The sequence below is a fragment of the Acomys minous genome (genome assembly GCF_964271855.1).
Source record: "Acomys minous genome assembly, chromosome: 6".
Lineage (NCBI taxonomy): Eukaryota > Metazoa > Chordata > Mammalia > Rodentia > Muridae > Acomys > Acomys minous.
The window spans coordinates 67,562,713-67,580,275 of NC_140487.1; the positions used below are offsets into that span (position 1 = coordinate 67,562,713).

Below are 17,563 nucleotides of genomic sequence, written 5' to 3' on the forward strand. Positions count from 1 at the left end.
GTCCCGTCCCGTCCTGTCCTGTCCTGTCCAGTCCTGTCCTGTCTTGTCCCGTCCCGTCCCGTCCTGTCCTGTCCTGTCCCGTCCTGTCCTGTCCACATTCAGCTTTGTGTTTCACATATTCTTTGTACTTCACTTACAATTATTCTGTAAGTTTATGAATATTTGAAAATAAAAACAATGAGAAACAATAATAAAGGTGGAGGAGGAGAGAGGGGTGCCTGGGAAGCCAAAGAGAGTACACTTCTTAAAGAGACAGATGTGAGCGGATGGGGACCACCTTGGAGAAGGTAAGAAAGCCAAGCAAAAGAGAAATCATCCCTAACAGCCAATGAGCCAGCTATACACCGCCTTCTGTTTTGTTAACATTAACAGCGGTGAGGGAGGAGCAAGGGAGAGGATGGAGCTGAAGACACTGAGAGGTCAGCCCTGTCATTCGCCCAGCTGCAGGCCACTAGGAACCCAGTGCCTGGGAGCAGCCCACGCAATCCAGAGACTGCCTCTGGAAATCCGTCCCTTCCAGCCCCGTGGTTATCAAAATGCAGGCGCCAGTCTTACTCTGCTTTACACTCCTGAACTCCCCAGGGGCGGCCATGATCTCTTGGTGAGGTAGGGCTCAGCTTTGCCTTTTTATAGCATTCAGGTGAAAATGGAGACCTTGTTAAAAATTCTGATGGGATTTTTCTGTTCCCTCTACAGTTTGTATAAATAGAACGGGCAGGAACAGGTCACCATAAAATGGAGGTTCTTGGCTAGAACTCCCCTCGTATTTTAAAAAAAATAAGGATCATTTTTTATATATATATATATATATATATATATATATATATATATATATATCTTGTTCATCAATAATAAAACCATTTGAAATCTTACTAATATTTGTCTTTATCCAGTTTCAAAAGTGACACAAAACTTCTAAAGAAGGGAAGTGCTGTTCTGACCCCATTAAAACGAGTTTGTAACTTTTTTCTTTACTCGTTCACACTGAAGTGTTTCCCTTGGGTTGAAATACCCTCTGAGGAGCTTGTACTCCATCTGTGGTTCATTCCCACAGTCAATAGCTAGTTATATTGCCTCAGTGTCCTGTCTACTTAACGCTCACATTGGTGGAGAGTGCTGAAGGGACTGCTACGGTTTTCAGTCTAGACCTCAGAATCCTTGATTTTTTTTTTTTTACCTCCACCCAGTAACTGGAAATAGAACCAGAGCCTAGCGACTTGTACATTAGAGCCCATTTCAGCAATTAATCATACAAAGCCTGATTCTTCTTAAGCCACAGCAGAAAGGAATCCAACTCTAGTTGTTTCTTTCTCATCCCTGTTTTGTGGCTATTTAAGTGCAAGCTGTTACTAGTTACCTGATTCTCTTCTTCCCTCAATAGCTCTAGTCACTAATGACTTGTTTTATAAAAAGTCACTCAGAGGCAGCATCAGACGGAAAGTTTGCCAAGCATTTGGCTTGAAAAGACATCTAGAATCTGTAGACTGAATGAAAACAATCTTCCATGAAGCCATGCTTGCTTCAGATCTTTTCTGAGTTGTTTTAACAAACAAAACATCATATGTGCATATGAAGCTCCTGATACCCTTCCTAATACCCCCTCTCTCTCTCTCTCTCTCTCTCTCTCTCTCTCTCTCTCTCTCTCTCTCTCTCCCTCCCTCCTTCCCTCCCTCCCTGCCCCACTCCTTGAAAAAGGCTAAGGCTATGCTTTGTCTTGTGTTAATTACCTCAATACATATTTTTACATACATAAAGTCAATGTGTTTCTGCAAACATCAGCCAATACTGTTTTTGCAGTATGAGGGCTTGAACTTGGAGCCTTACGCATGCTAGGCAAGAGCTCTACCACTGAGCTGTGTCTCTAGCCCTCTTTCATTGGTTTTGAACGTCATATAAATGCCATCCTACTCTCCAAACCATTTCTTCACAAAGCTGACTTCACTCAAATCCATGTTTATCCACTTGGAAATATGGATGGCAATTTTAAAATATTTTTACTGGTGCATAGTCATTGTGCACGTCGTTGAGTTTCGTACAGACAATTTTCTTTCAAGTATATTACGTACTTTGACCATTCTCACACCTCCCCCTACTCGCTCTCTTGAGTTCCCTCCTCCTTCCCATCATCTCTCTTCAGCTTTCATGTCACACGTGTCAACAATAAATTCTGAGTCTGAGAGCCCCACAGAAAAGAAGGAGGAAGGATCGTAGGAGCCAAAGGAGTGAGGACACCACGACAACACAGCCCACAGAACCAACTAAGCAGGGCTCACAGGGGCTCGCAGGGGCTCACAGAGGCTGAAGCAGCAGTCGCGGAGCCTGCACATATGTTCTGGTTGTGCAGCTTGGGGGTTCTGTGGGACTCCGAACAGTAGGAGTGAATGTGTCTCTAACTCTTTTGCCTGCTCTTGGGACCCTTTTCCTCTGACTGGGTTGCCTCACCCAGGCCTGATATGAGGGTTTGTGCCGAGTCTTAATGTGTTTTGTTATGGCATATTTGGCTCATATCCCTGAGAGGCCAGCTTTTTTTTTAATGGAAAATGGAGGAGAAGTGGTGGTAAGGAAGAGGGGAAGTGAGTGGGAGGGTAGAAGGAAAGGAGGAAGGGGACACTGTTTTCAGGATGCACTGTGTGAGAAAAGAACAAAATTTAAAATAATAATTCTAAGAGTCAAAACTGACAGAAAACATGAAGTTTGTCTTTTCGCGGCTAACCTAGTTCATTCCAGATGTATCCATTTCCCTACAAATAACATAGATTCATTCTTTATAACAATAAATCTCCATTATGAATATATTCCACATTTTCCTTTTCCATGTGTCTACTGGCAGACACTGAGGCCGGTTCTATGACCTACCTGCTGTGAACAGTATTTCAATAAGCATAGATGTGCAGGTATATACATGATATGCTGACTCAGAATCTTTGGGGTATGTGCCCAGAAGTGGGTACTTACATTTTAAATATACTGTGCTAGTTTCCATTGTATAAATGGAATGTACTATAACATTATTAATTTGTCATTAGTAGACAATTAGGTTTTTGTGTTTTGTATATTATTTTTATTTTGCTATTACAAACAGAAATACCACAGGTATTTCTGGTGGTTTCGTGTACTCACAAGTACATAGACACATCTGCACGTCCTCACCTTATAACATAGGCTCCTGTTCTCCAGTGTTGAGACAGTTAATCTGTACCAGCTCATCAACAGCCCTACTCCACCCAGGCCTGGGAAATACCCAACAGCTTGGGGAAAAGGGTTCAAATTGCCTAAATAGAATCACTATTATAAATTGAAAGAGAGCTTGGGGCAAAACTGAATGAGATGCTCCAAAGCAAATAAAGTGTCCAAGAGTAAGGCCCTGAATATGAACGAGCAGGGCATTCTAAAAAAAAGCAGGAAATGATAGAAATGTGAGAGGATAACCTAATATAAAGTAAATTACCTTTTCTTGGCAAAATACTTTGACGCCGGGAGAAAAAAAAATCAATTGAAATAATTCAGATACTGTAGTTTGTTTCTCATACAAAGCAGCCAACCTGTCAAACCTCTGTGAATGCATCATCAGCTTGTACCCTGACTCACCATCACCTTCAGACAATTCCTAGTGACTCCTGGGAGGGTCCTATAAACACCATCTCTTAGCACACAGATTTATACAATGTAAACCTTCTTTGTCCCTGAATTGCCTGCCCACTGCCTGGCTTACATGTATTAGTGTTACTGTCTTTAACTATTGGAACACAATTATCTCTGGTGTGATTTATGAAGACTATTAACTATGGCTGCCTCCTAGAAGAGCAGGGAGTCTGAGGTATAAAGAGAACAGGTGAAGATGGACACATGTTACATAGAGTTAATTCTTTTTTTTAAGTAAAGCTAAGATTTCACCTTATCATCCTCTTGTCTCGCACCTCTCTCAGGATACTGTGTCTGCTGTTCTAGAAAAGCCGGCCTGGATGCTCTGAATGGCACTGAGATGCCTGGGGACCCAGCAGCCGACATCCCTTACAGAACCCATTCATGGAGTTCATTAGCCCACTCCTTTTCCTTCTCATCTTCCACTTCTTCAAGAAAGGAACGTGCAAGAATTGAATTTTACTCAAGAACCTTCTCCACCCCAGATAATGTACCTCGCATAGCTGCTGCTCGGTAGTACTTTCTGAACAAGAACAGTGAAATTTTCCTCATTCTGTGATGTTATAAATGACCCAAGGAATTTACTCATTACTTACACTTTTTTTTTCTATACTGATGTTTGCTGTTGATAGACTAACTCGGTGGAGCCCTTGCCTAGCATGTACAAGGCCCTGGGATTGATTTCCCAAGGCATGGGAGAGAGGCTAACCCACCAAAACTTTGCTTAACTTAGAAAAAGAAAAATGTTTAAACATAAACTTTATAACGATATACATTTTGGCCATTTAATTAGCATCTATAACATACATCGAGCATGCTTGGCTTGCTGCCTGGCACATAGTAGGTGCTTAATAAATATACTGGATGGATAAAGGGCCTCTGTTATGAAATATTCTCTCTACTAAAGTGAATCAAACAGTTCCTTTATGTTTCTTTCTCAACTTCCATTAGGAGATGCTATCATTTGTACCTTGACTGTTTCCCAATCAGCCTGTGTGTCGAAGCTTGATGCCCAGCCAAGGAGACTACAGAGAAAGAGTAGAACTTTCAGGACACAGAAACTACTAGAAGAAAGTTTGGTATTGGGGGCTTGTCCTTGGAGGAGATATTAAGACTTTGACCTTCTCCTTCTTTTTCTTGCCTTTGCTTCCTGACTGCAGTGAGGAGAGCACTGCCCTCTTCCACACACTCCCACCTTGACTCGCTTCCTCGCCTTAGACCCCAGAACAACAGAGGCAATGAACTATGCATCGAAACTTCCAAAACTTAGGCCAAGGCAAGCTGTCCCTCTTCTAAGTTGCTTACTGCAGGCAAGGTAACTAACATAGAAGAAAATAAAATATACACATGGCATAAAATTTACCATCTTATAGCAAAGATTGAGGGACTGGCCAACCAAAGACTGGTCCTACTTGAGATTCATCCCATGGGAGAAAACCAATTCCTGACACTATTAATGTTACTCTGCTATCCTTACAGACAGGAGCTTAGCATTAACTCCTCTGAGAGGCTTCACCCAGCAGCTGATGGACACAGATGCCGAGACCCACCGCCAAACATTAGACAGAGCTCGGGGAGTCCCTTGGAAGACTTGTGGAAGCCATTGAGGGAGGCGGAGGAGTCAAGCACTCCACGAGAAGACCTACAGTCAACTAACCTGGGCCCATGGGACCTCAGGGATGGAGCCACCAACATGAGAGCATGCAAGGACTGGTCCTAGGCCCCCCTGCACATACGTGGCAGATGTGCAGCTTGATCTTCATGTGGATCTCCCAACAATTGGAGTGGGGGCCCTCTTTGACTCTGATGCCTCCCTTGCATCCTGTCCCCCTAATTGGGCTGCCTTGTCAGGCCTCAACGGGAGAGGATGCACCTAATTATGCAGCAACTTAATGTGCCAGGATGGGTTGGTACCCACGGGTCACCTCGAGGCCCTTTCTCTGAGGAGGAGAAGGGAGAATGAAGGAAGGGGCATGCAAATGTGGGGAGGAGGGGGGGGTGCTGCAATCAGGATGTAAAGTGAATAAAAAAATAAACTTTTAAACATTTGACATCTTAGTCACTCTTAAGTGTAGAGCGCAGCAGTGTTGACATGATTGTATATCCATTATCACCTATCTCCCCTTAAAGGAGGGGCTAAAATGTTAGCCCCAGTCTGCAAAATGGTATTTAAGACAAAGAAAGAGGCTCATTTTTAATAGGAAGGAGATAGCAGCTGTGTCTCCTGCCTCTTCCTGGCACAGGTTAGCACTGCACCGGATCCTTTAGAGACACTTCCTCTGCCTCTCCACCCTGCTTCCCTGCTCTCTCTTCCCCGCCCCCACTTTCCTATGCCTCTATCTCTACCCCCCTTTTAACCACACATCTATTCTCTACTCTCCACCTAAATTTGACTTTCTCGTCATGCTAATGTGAAAGGGCTGGAGTTCCTAGAGCCCAAGCCCACTCTTTTACACCTGATGGGAAGATGTTTTCCTAGGGATACGAGCACTCTCGGGGCTGAAGAGACGGACAGCTAGGTCGTTGAAGTGCTCGCTGCACAAGTGTGAGGACCTGAGCTCAATCCTCAGGCCGCACTGCAACACTGGGCAGAGTCGGGTGTTTATAATCCCAGCACTCGGGAGGCAGAGCCCATCTGAGAGCCCCAGGTCCCGAAGAGGGACCCTGTCTAGAACAACAAAGTGCACATCTCTTGAAGGATGACACCTGAAGCTGACCACTGACTTACACACACATACACATATACCTACATATACATTAACCCACACATATTCAAGGAGAAAAAAGTGTGTGTGTGTGTGTGTGTGTGTGTGTATGAGAGAGAGAGAGACAGAGAGAGAGAGAGAGAGAGAGAGAGAGAGAGAGAGAGAGAGAGAGAGAGAGAGGAGAGGAGAGGAGAAAGAGAGAATATTTGCACTACTAAAAACTGCTGAAGTCCAGTAAAGGAAACAGAATAATTTTCCTTCATTTCATCTGCAAAGCATCTATCAAGCCATGCTCTTCTTTCTCCCTATACATATTACTTGGAGCACTTAATTTCAGAAATATTTGCATCTATACTATTTGTGACTAACATCTAGACAGGAATGATAGAGTGTGTGTGTGTGTGTGTGTGTGTGAGAGAGAGAGAGAGAGAGAGAGAGAGAGAGAGAGAGAGAGAGAGAGAGAAGGAGGTCACACCAACCCAGACTGTGTACAGCACTCTGCCTGCAAGCCTGGGATCGCCTGCTGATAGCAGAAAAGGGGGAAACTTTTTTTTAACTGACAATTCAAATGAAACATACAGACTCGATTTCCTCATTGATCTTTACCGATCCACCAGTAAAAGAATAAGTAAACTGACCTTCTAGAACAGAAATGAGGCTCTTGACTTTGTTGGCTCAATAAAAAGAGCACACGCCAGCATTCCCTGACCAATTGATTGCTGGTCCAGTTGATGCTGATATAAGCTCTAAGGGGAAAGCGTGATCCACTCACATGTGACAATCATCTTGGGAAACTGTGCCTTTGTCCTATCCCAAACTACCTCTTTTTCTACACATATCCCAAACATCTAGCACATTTTTCTGAGTACAGTTCAAATACATTTTTGGCCCCATCCATGAACCCACAGTGCCATCCCCAAATCACAAAGTAGCTTCCTCTCTCCCAGGTTATTTATGTTTAGGAAGACGAAAGAGTGCCACTAAGAGTATATTTACTTTTTTGCATGTTACATACATGTAACAGATATGCAGTGATTTTCATTACATGTAAAAATCATATGTGGGCTAGGAAGATCTCCTACTTGGTAACGTGCTTTTCACAAAAGCAAGATGACATGACTTCTATCCCTAGCATGCACATAAAAAGCTAGGCAAGGTGGCATATGCTTGCATTTCCAGCACTGGGGAAGCAGAGACAGGAAGGTCCTGGGGCTATCTGGCCAGCTAGCCTAGCCTAAGCAGTGAGTTCTAAGACCCAGATGGAGGCCCTGTGTCAAAAACAGGCCCAGAAAGATGGCTCAGCAAGTGAAGGCACTTACTCCACAAGCCTGATGACCTGAGTTCAATTCCTGGAACCCACATCAAGATGGAGTAAGAGAACTGACTTCACAGAGTTGTACCCCTCCCTCCACACATACAGTCATGTGCAAGCATGCCATACAAATAAATAAATATTAAAAATGAAAAGGTGGGCGGCTCCCCAAGAGAGACATCTGTGGTGGACCTATGACCTGTGTATCCAAATGTCTGTAAACAGAGCTGTCTTAGGTTGAAATTTTTTAATCAACTGCTGAGCAGAGGCTTATGCATATTCTAGAAATCAAATAATCCCCACCCTGCAGAAATGTGGGAACTTCTGTCTACATAAGGTTTGCCTCTTCTTTTTCCCCAGAGAACTCAAAAATCTACCCATATCATAAAAGTAAAGCCAATAGAACTATTTCCCCTTAGGCTAACTCATTCTTCCTTCTGTGCTTCCTTGGAACAGGCGTTGTCTTTATGACACACACTAATTTTTTTGCTAAATTAGATACTAATTTGCTTATTAATATGTATTACTTCGCATTTATTCTCTCCCTTCCCAGAATGTAAGCTTCTCCACTTTGTCTAACATTGTACCTGATGCCCAGCCCGTGGGCCTCCCACAAAAGATTGCTAAGTGATCATGTCCTTTGTGCCTGTAAAACTTCAGTATCTGTGACACTGTGCAAAATGAAGACCAAAAACACAGCAAAATATATAAAAAGTTCTATCAGCAAGATGTGCAGGCCATCTTAATTTCTTTAATGTAGAATGGAGGCCCTAAAGGTATCACTTTCTTTCTTTCTTTCTTTCTTTCTTTCTTTTTTTAATTTGTAGAATCAAAGTGTTGTCTTTTTCCACCTGACCCAACATAGCCCATGGAGACAGTGAGTGAGTTCTCAAATCTAGAGCCAGAATTTGCATCCTTTATTCGCTGCCCAGAAATATGTGACTTTTGTGAGCTTTGATTCCCCTCTACTATAAAATGAGAATTAAAAATAACATTAGTAATATATACACCCATGAAATCTCAACAATTTAGCTGCATAAACAAGACCCACACAATAGCCACAGCAGTCACCATGCCACGTGGATGGGGAAATTTTACAGAGCAACACCCCCAGATAAAGAGGTACAGGCAGTCAATGGCTACTGAGAAAAGGGGATCAGTTTTCTCTGGTGATGAGCCCCCTGATAGGTTAGCCAACCCCAAGTGGTTAGTCCTAAATGTATGTATATATGAGCACCAGCAAATGGACTTGTGGGGGGTGTGTGTGTGTGTGTGTGTGAGAGAGAGAGAGAGAGAGAGAGAGAGAGAGAGAGAGAGAGACAGAGACAGAGACAGAGACAGAAACAGAGACAGAAACAGAGACAGAAAGAGACAGAGAGTTGTGTGTGAGTTAGTGTGTGTATATGTGTGCATGCGCACAGCAATAATTAAAGATGAGGTCATGAATCAGAGAGTAGGGTGACATGGGAGGAGTTGGAGTGGTAAGAGAGAGGATATTACATAAATATGGTACTTTCTTATGAAATTCTCAAAAATATATAAAATGGAATGTAGGCATATCAACCACATTGGGTTATTATGAACAACACATTAATAAGTATGTATAAGGCTTTAAGACATGTACCTGGTGTCAAGTTTGGCTGTTATTATTAAGTGGGAACTTTGGGGGGAAAAAAGAATTTTGGGGGTAGAGCTTCACTCTGTAACCCATGCTGGCTTCAAACTCACTACGTAGTCTAGGTTGGCCTTAAACTCACTGTAATTCTCCTGCCTCAGACTCCCAAAGGTTGGGAGTACAGGAGGGAGCCACCATGCCTGCTTTATAGACTGTCTTTTTTTTTTTTTCTAATGAAAGAGGGAAAGGGTGAAGCATATACAAATTCTATGAACTGATGCTAGAAAATTAACAAAATAGCAGATGTGGCCCTGCACGAAAACCCAAAATATACAAAAAGCAAAAAGTTTCCTAAACTGGAAAGTAGTTCTCTGATGTTTACACCCAAATGACCATGTAACTATCCCCCCGCTGAACTACAGCTTGTTCTTTTCAGAGGCTCTGAACTCCATGCAGAGCTGCTCAGCAGAACTAGCTCTGGTGGTGGGAACCTTCACCATAGTCCTCACAGCCCGAACCAACAGCCACGTGTGGCCACCGAGTGGCTGTAATTAGGTCCATGCAACCAAAGAAATGAAAGTCTTAATTCCACCTACCTGCGCTTCTTTTATACTTAACTAGGCGCATATGGTGGCGCAGCTCTGGAGATTTTGATAAACAAGCTCCTGGATTTGGTCCTCGCCTGCATTCCAGCTCTACCCTGCTCCTCCCCTCACCTCAGAAAACAGCTCTCCCAACGCCAGGCTGCTGTCTCACATCTCCACAGCTCTGCCGAAGTCAGCCCCCTTGTCTGAACCATCCTTCATCCTTCCTTATCCACACTCCATGAGAACCTTGTTCAGATGTACTCAGAGAAAGGATAGCAGGCTACCAAGAAGAGACTGGATACCCTATGAGCATATACAGGGGGAGGAGGTCCCCCTCAGTCACAGTCATAGGGGAGGGGAATAAGGGGAAAATGGGAGGGAGGGAAGAATGGGAGGATACAAGGGATGGGCTAACAATTTAGATGTAATATGAATAAATTAATAAAATAATTTTTTTAAAAATCGGGTCCTAGGGACTGTTTTCTCTAGCCCCCACTCCCACCCCTGTGTCACCCACCACGGAGAGGAGCCACTGCCACCGCCTCCATGTTCCTCAGCACCCAGTTCTGTGGCTGCTCTGTCATTCTGTAGCTGTGATGTGCTCTCGGTGGCACTAACAGTCTATGTAACTTTGAGGACCGGGTCTTACTCATCTCCCGTCCTAGTACCGTGAGCCAAGTCATCGTATAATACCTGTGTTTTGCTAAGTATTTTCTGATTACAACATTAAATTTTAAATATGCACAATGTTCCATTAAAATAGTTTTCAAAGTAAAACCACTTCATGACCATGAAGACTCCTGGGACCAAAGTCTATTATAAAGCAAATTTTAAAACAATAAAAGTTCTTGCTCAGTCAGAGGCTAAACGTGGTGGCGTACACCTGTGCTCCTGGAACTTCAGAGACACAGGCAAGCAGATGTCTAAGTTTGAAACTAGCCTGATCTATATAGTGAGTTCCAGCCAAGGCTACATACTGAGACCCTATCTCAAAAAGGGAAAAAAAAAATCAGCTTAAGGTCTGCTTGTTTCTAACTCCATAAATGTAGCACTCCAGTACAAACTAAAGAAATAAAATGTTCCCTGGAATAAGCCTTACCTAGAGCTACCTGGTTATCTCTTGAGCTTCAGAAATTGGTCTTGCTGCTGGACAAGGTGATGCACACCTTTAATCCCAGCACTCAGGGAGGCAGAGGCAGGTGGATCACTGTGAGTTCAAGGCCAGCCTGGTCTACAGAATGAGTCTAGGACAGCCAAGGCTACACAGAAAAACCCTGTCAAGGGAGGGAGGGAGGGAGGGAGGGAGGAGAGAGAGAGAGAGAGAGAGAGAGAGAGAGAGAGAGAGAGAGAGAGAGAGAGAGAACTTGGTCCTGCCATTGATCTACCCCCAGTGCCCTGTGCTGATTTCTCTGAAAGACCAAGATGAAGCTTAGAAGCAAGAGGACTTAAGACTCCATATTGACAAAAATCATATGAGAATTTGGAATAATCACCTTGATACACCCCCATACTCAATCCGGCCTCTGAGAAAAAAATAATTAAAATCTTATCTAACATGGAAAATAATGACTTGGGATGATGTGTGTCTGTTCAGTGCCATATGCTACTCAAAAAGAATTGGGTGTTTCCCTTATTCCTTGGCAAAGTTTTTGCACAAGAAATCCTTCTTTACTGTCTCTTTTGGCATCTGTTACAATATTAACCTGGACTCATAGTCACAGTAGTTTGGTGGATTTTTTTTCCATCATGATTTCCCAACTATCTATTATTTGTACTTCCGCATAAGTATCCTCCTAACTAGAATTGGCTCTGGATAGACACATTTATAAGCCTGATTTTTATGAAGTATTTCCCAAGAACCAAGGCTCTGGTGGATGTGTGTTACAAATGTGTGTCTTGCTTGCCTTCCAGGAACTTTCAGTTCAATAATGAAACAAGTGTCACTGCAAGATATAGACACTTGTGTGCACAAAAAGAATGGATTCTAGAAAAAAACATGAATCTAAGATGCCTCGTCTTCATGTCTGATAAGAGTTTGGCTTCTGCCTTCTTATTCATTCCATGGCTTTGTTTTCTTTCAAAAGCATAAGCAACATTTTCAATATATGGTTGACTTAACAAGTGACAGAACCCTTTAGGGCAGTGGTTCTCAACCTTCCCAGTGCTGCAACCCTTTAATACAGTTCCTTATGTTGTGGTGACCCCCCCCAACCATAAAATTATTCCATTGCTAGTTCATAAGTGTAATTTTGCTACTGTTATGAATCTTAATGCAAATATCTGGTTGCAGAATATCTTGCAACCCTAAGGGGGGGGTGTGACCTACAGGGAGGGGCGTGACCCACAGGTTGATAAATGCTGCTCTAGAGCCATAGGGTCATTAAGATGCAACTCATATTTCTCATAAAATTTTAAATAGACTTTAAACAAAACAAAAGATCTAAGTTCTCTTTGGGGCTTCTAATAAATAATATGAGATAAATTTCTTTGCTTAAGATATACTAAATTTGAATATAGAAGTATCAATTTTAACTTCCTAATAAAACCCACCCATCTAGAACGAATGCTGGTTAATTCCAGAAATTGCTTTCTATATGTTATTAGAATTGCCTACGAATTCTATTAATGTAAAATGCACTTGTTTCCAAAACGTGTCTCCTGTTGCTTGAAAAGGGAAGAGCTGGCTTTCCAAGATGATGTTATGAGGTTAAAAAAAAAATGAGGATGAGGACCTTAGGGCTCTCAGGATTTGTAAACCCAGCATGCCATCTATCTCAATAATGCCTAACAAGAATGCCAAAAGGACAGAAACAGCCATGGTGAGCAAATGCTTGCCGCTGACACTGATTGCTGTATTTGAGGTGATGGGGAACAGCATTTCCATTAGTTCAAGTGAAATACAATGCCCTGCCAACTCTGGGTATCAGTGTGTTCAATCCCCCTGCTGTGCGTGTCCATTTTCTGTTGTTGCAATTAAAAATCAGTCGATACAAAAGTCAAAATGTTGCTCTTTCTTCCCCTAGCCTTTCCCTGTCACTATGTTTCCAGCTTCACCGGAAGAACATGTCACTATGGTAACCAGTCCCTCTGATGCACAGACCAAGTCAACCCCTCTAGTCAGATTGCCAAGCCGACAAGATGGAATCAGAGGCCTGGATGGAGCCACGAGAAGCCACAAATCCCATCCCCCTCGTTTTCTACACGGGATCAATCAATACCAGACACAAGATACCTCACTTATTCTAAAAGGCTCAAGGAAGGGAATTTAAGAAGGTCCTTCAACAAATCTTGCCAGGGTTCACCAGTCACTATTAGCAGTTCTTCCCAACAACTTCAGCTGGTTACCTACAATTTCCACTTTAAAGAAAGCAGAAAACAAATAAAATAACACCGTTAATCTGAAAACGTTTACAAGGCTCCACCACCACCACCCCCCTTGTGAAAAATAATTGTGTTTCCTCTTGTGCCCCTGCTTCTCAGCCAAGCCCCACAACACCTAGGACATACCTAAGGAGTCTACAGCATTCCACCTGGACTGGGCCATAGTAATCAGGAAGCAGATAGGATGCCTATAAGCATGAGCAAGCACATGCCTAAACCTGGGCGCCCTAGCCATTCACAAGAAACTACACAACCAATGCCAAGATGGATGGACACTCACACTCTAGCCCTTTGGAACCTCTCCTCCTCACCTCCTCACTGTGAACTGGCCACTTGAACCATACCCACTATTTGTCATCCTAACATAGTTGGGTGGGGGTGGTGGTAGAGTGTGTGTGTGTGTGTGTGTGTGTGTGTGTGTGTGTGTGTGTGTTCAAATTAACAATTTCTTCTGAACAACCTCAACACTTTTGTAAATCAAAGTACATCAGCCCTCTCAGATATTATTTTAAAACAGCAGTGAACTTCGTGGTGATATGAGACATTAAGAGCCACTTTATGTCTCAGCTTCAAAGCACATTTGCAAATATTAGCACAGTTGTCAACTGCTCCCTAGTTGAAGAGAGTGACATGGGAGGAAAGAAGCAATGTCTGAAATCTACACGTCTTCTCGGGGTGCAGCCATGACAGAAAATAATCCAGTCCCCTCCTCAGAGCCACGTTAAAGCACATCGCATCAAACAGTATTTCAGCAGGCTGATGAGACAGGCTGGTTTCCAACACCTAAGTCATACAGGATTTACAAACCGAATCACATAAGCAGACTCTTCCATGCACGTGATCGTATTCAAACAGCAGGTGTTATTAGCAAATATCTGTTTCTTTCTGTTTTATGTGCCTTGAGTAGCTTATATAAGTCTGAAAATGATATTTTTTCCTTCCGATAGATCCACTTTGGTGTTACTCTTTTTGTGCTTATTAAACTGCTGATATTCACTTCTGCCAACCACTTTTTCCAGAAAAAGAAATAAAAGACTGTAATGGAATGCTACTAAATACCTGCTTTGGGCAGGGTCTGCAATTTATTGATGTTCATATGATCAATACCTACACCATACCTTCTACAGCGCCTTACTAAGTAAATGTTTCAGAGGTGCATAAGGCCTTCTGCGAGAGACATCCCCCACCCCCACTTTCCCTTGTTGCAATCAGTTCAACATCTAAAACAAAGATTAAAATTCGAAGCCAGGTACCCCCTGGCACATCACCCTTAAAGGGCTTCCTTAAGAAACACAGCATTGGAGGTCCCTTCCTTCTCAGGGGCTGGTGAAGCATTATCCTGGATTTAAAAAAAAACAAAACCTTGGTCCAAGAGATTTCCATGCTGATCTGAACAAACAAGAGCAAGACAGCAAGCGAGCAAAGAGAGTGAAGCCTTCACCTTCAATCTATTACAGCTATGGAGAGTCAAGTTCTGCCCACACCAAGGCTCAGCCTGGTCTGCCTACCTGGACCACTCAAAACCAGGAGATGCCATAGCCTGTGGCCACCAGGGGAGGCGAGGGGCTGCAGGGCCTACCTAGTGGCTCCTGGCTCTCTGCAGCGCCACGCCTCGTGCTTTGAGCTTACCTTTCCGTATGAGGGCCGCTATCTCCGGGTCAAAACCCTGCCGGTGGCACTTCCTCCAGAGGCCCATGTTGGTGGAGTTGTACTGCCGGCTGCACTCGTCCGCTGGGCTCATGGCGAACAGCTGCCGGCGATTCCGGGCCCGGAGGAGTTTGCCCTCCCAGCGGTCCAGGCGCGAGCGGCTCGCGCGCAGAGGCAAGTTGTTGTTGTTGTTGTAAATGAAACCGGGGTCGACCCGGCGGGTGTTGAAGGCCTTGCACCTGTCCCTGTGCTTCCTGGCGTCTGTCTCGTACCAGTGGTCTGAGCAGATGGCCACAGCCAGCATGCCGAGGGCGCAGAGCGCTAGCGAAAGCCCGGTATAGAGCAGTAACCTTCCGGCAGCCATGCCTCCGCTTGGCGGCTACACCATGGGCATGATCCGCCGCAGCCTCGCCTTCCCTCCGCGCGCCCGGAACAAAGCGGCGGGCGGCCGAGCTGGGGGTGGGGACGGGAGGGGAATCTGCGCCGCGGCGCCCCTCGACCCCCACCTGCGGGTACGCGGCCGGGGGACTGCAGGGGTAGGGGCGGGCAGCCTAAAAAGTTCTGATCCGGAAAGGCTCCCGCAGGGTCCTGAGCATCCTCCGGGTAGGTGCAGCCTCCTCTCACAGTGGCGAACTCAACACGGCCACTTCCCACCGTTCAAGGGGCGACTGTCCTAACCCTCCGCTTCGACGCACGGCCCGGCAAACCGCAAACTAAATACCAAGTGCCCGCGACCACGGCGGGGCTTGCTGGGGTGTCTCCGTGCAGCGTTCTGGCTTCCTGGAAATGATAGGGAAGCAGTGTGAGGACACGACACTGGCGCCGGCTGCCCGGAGTGCCGCCTGGATCTCGTTCTCCCCGACTCTCCCCCTTTTCGGTCTGCAGCTGAAGGCCGGAGATGCGCGCCCAGAACTGTTCTCTGCGTCTGATCTTTTCAAAGCCGGGGTCCTCTGGTCACCAGTAGGTCTTTGGCTCCTGCCAGCCCACGCGTGTCTCTCAGAGGTGAGCTGCCCACGGACAAACTGTCTCTTCCAGGCTTTTCCCGCGAGCTCTTAGGTGGCCTGCCTCTGGCCTCGCCATTCAGACAGCCCGGCTTTTGGACAGCGGGAACTCCAGGGCGCCGTTACGCTACTATTTCGGGCCCGGGATTTGCAGAGACTGGGCGGCAGCTGACAGGCGCTAGGGGAGGGCTGCTCAGAGGAGGGCGCACCCCGAGCGCTCGGAGCTCCTTCAACACCATGGACAGAGTCGCTCAGGGGTAGCGAGCTGCGGGCCCAGCCGCCAGCCTCCCCGGTGTCGTGCCGCTGTCTCTAGCGTTTTCTTCTTTCTGGAGTGTGAGCGCCCGGTCTCCTCCAAGATCCTCCTCAGCCCACTTCACCTGGCCTCCCGCAGGCCCGCGTGCGAGATGTCCAGGTGCTAAGCAAATGCTGCGGGCACTAAGAAAAACCGGGGCCGGACTGCTCGAAGCAACCCGCCCCCTTCTCTGCCACCTGAGTCCAAGCACTCTAGCACACGTTTGCTCTAGCCAGCTGGGGTCAGCGGCTCTCAGATTGCACCATTTTCTTCGCAGCCCACCCGGACGCCGAGAGTCGGGGTCCCTCGGCCTTGTACAGAGGATCCCGTCTCGGCCTCAGCGTCCCCGCGATCCGGCTTCCCGCACTGGGGTGAATGGGGCGAGGTGGGGGGCGGGGGGTAGCCTGGGTGCCTCGGCTTCCCCTCCCTACCTCCTTCTCGAGCTGCGGAGGCTCCCAGGCCTCGCAGGCTCAGCCGACGCCCGCGAGGAATGAGAGCCCAGGCTGCGCCCCAGGGGCTCCAGAAATCGCATTGCCCGGGTGTGGGCGCCCGAGAAAGCAGCTGTCAATCGCTCGGCCTCCAGGCGCTGCAGCCTTGGCTAAAACCCACAGCCGAGAACACAGAGCGCGCAGCCAAAAGCTAGTGATGTCATCCGTGCAACGTGAGCCTCATCTCTTATTTTTCTAGCCTTCTTAAAGTTAAACCGCACCATTTCCCAGGCACGAAATATCTGAGCCTTGTTCTTTGGCCAGGCAAGTCAATGGTGTCTAGGTAGATACGCGCTCCATCACATCCATATTTATGTACATATACATATATGTGGCATGTAGCATGTTTACGTGTGTTATTTATAAATTTAGGGTTGGTGTCTACGTCTTCTGTTTCTCTTTCGACCGTGGAAAATTCCCTTAAATTCGCCACAGTCCTTGTAAAAAGAGAACGCTTAAAGAATTGTCTTTAAGCGGCGCTGAGTGAGCCCCTGTGCCCGGGTTTCCGTCGTTATTGTCTCCTGTTCGTTTAATCTTTGTTCCCCCCCCGCCCCCGCCCCCGCCCCAGAAAGCCATAAGCCACTAGCACTACCTTGCTAGCTAGCTACTGGCATTTCCACCTGGAGCTGAGCAGAGAGCAGCCACAAGCCAGAGCCCGGACACCCCAACCCCAACACACACACACACACACACACACACACACACACACACACACACACACACACCTGCCCTGACTCTTCAACAAGGAAAGGAGACAACTGACTGACTGATCCGTTCAAGACCGAAAGAAAATCGCATTGTGGCGGAGAGGGCAGTTGTAGATACTGGAAGAGAGAAAGTGTTAAAGGCAACCTCGGTGTAGGGTTTGTCATGATTCAGAGGCCGCTGAATTT

At 45.8% G+C, this 17,563-nt stretch overlaps 1 protein-coding gene across 1 annotated transcript in view; it reads right to left on the reverse strand.

Moving 5' to 3' along the window:
- The window catches only part of TMEM178B (transmembrane protein 178B), a 382,652-nt gene extending 365,540 nt beyond the window's left edge, over positions 1 to 17,112 (reverse strand). The window contains exon 1 of the mRNA XM_084785514.1: positions 14,872 to 17,112. Within this exon, the coding sequence (XP_084641640.1) occupies positions 14,872 to 15,253 (382 nt within the window). The 5' untranslated portion in view covers positions 15,254 to 17,112. The remainder of the gene's footprint in view (positions 1 to 14,871) is intronic.
- Positions 17,113 to 17,563: the final 451 nt, after the last annotated feature.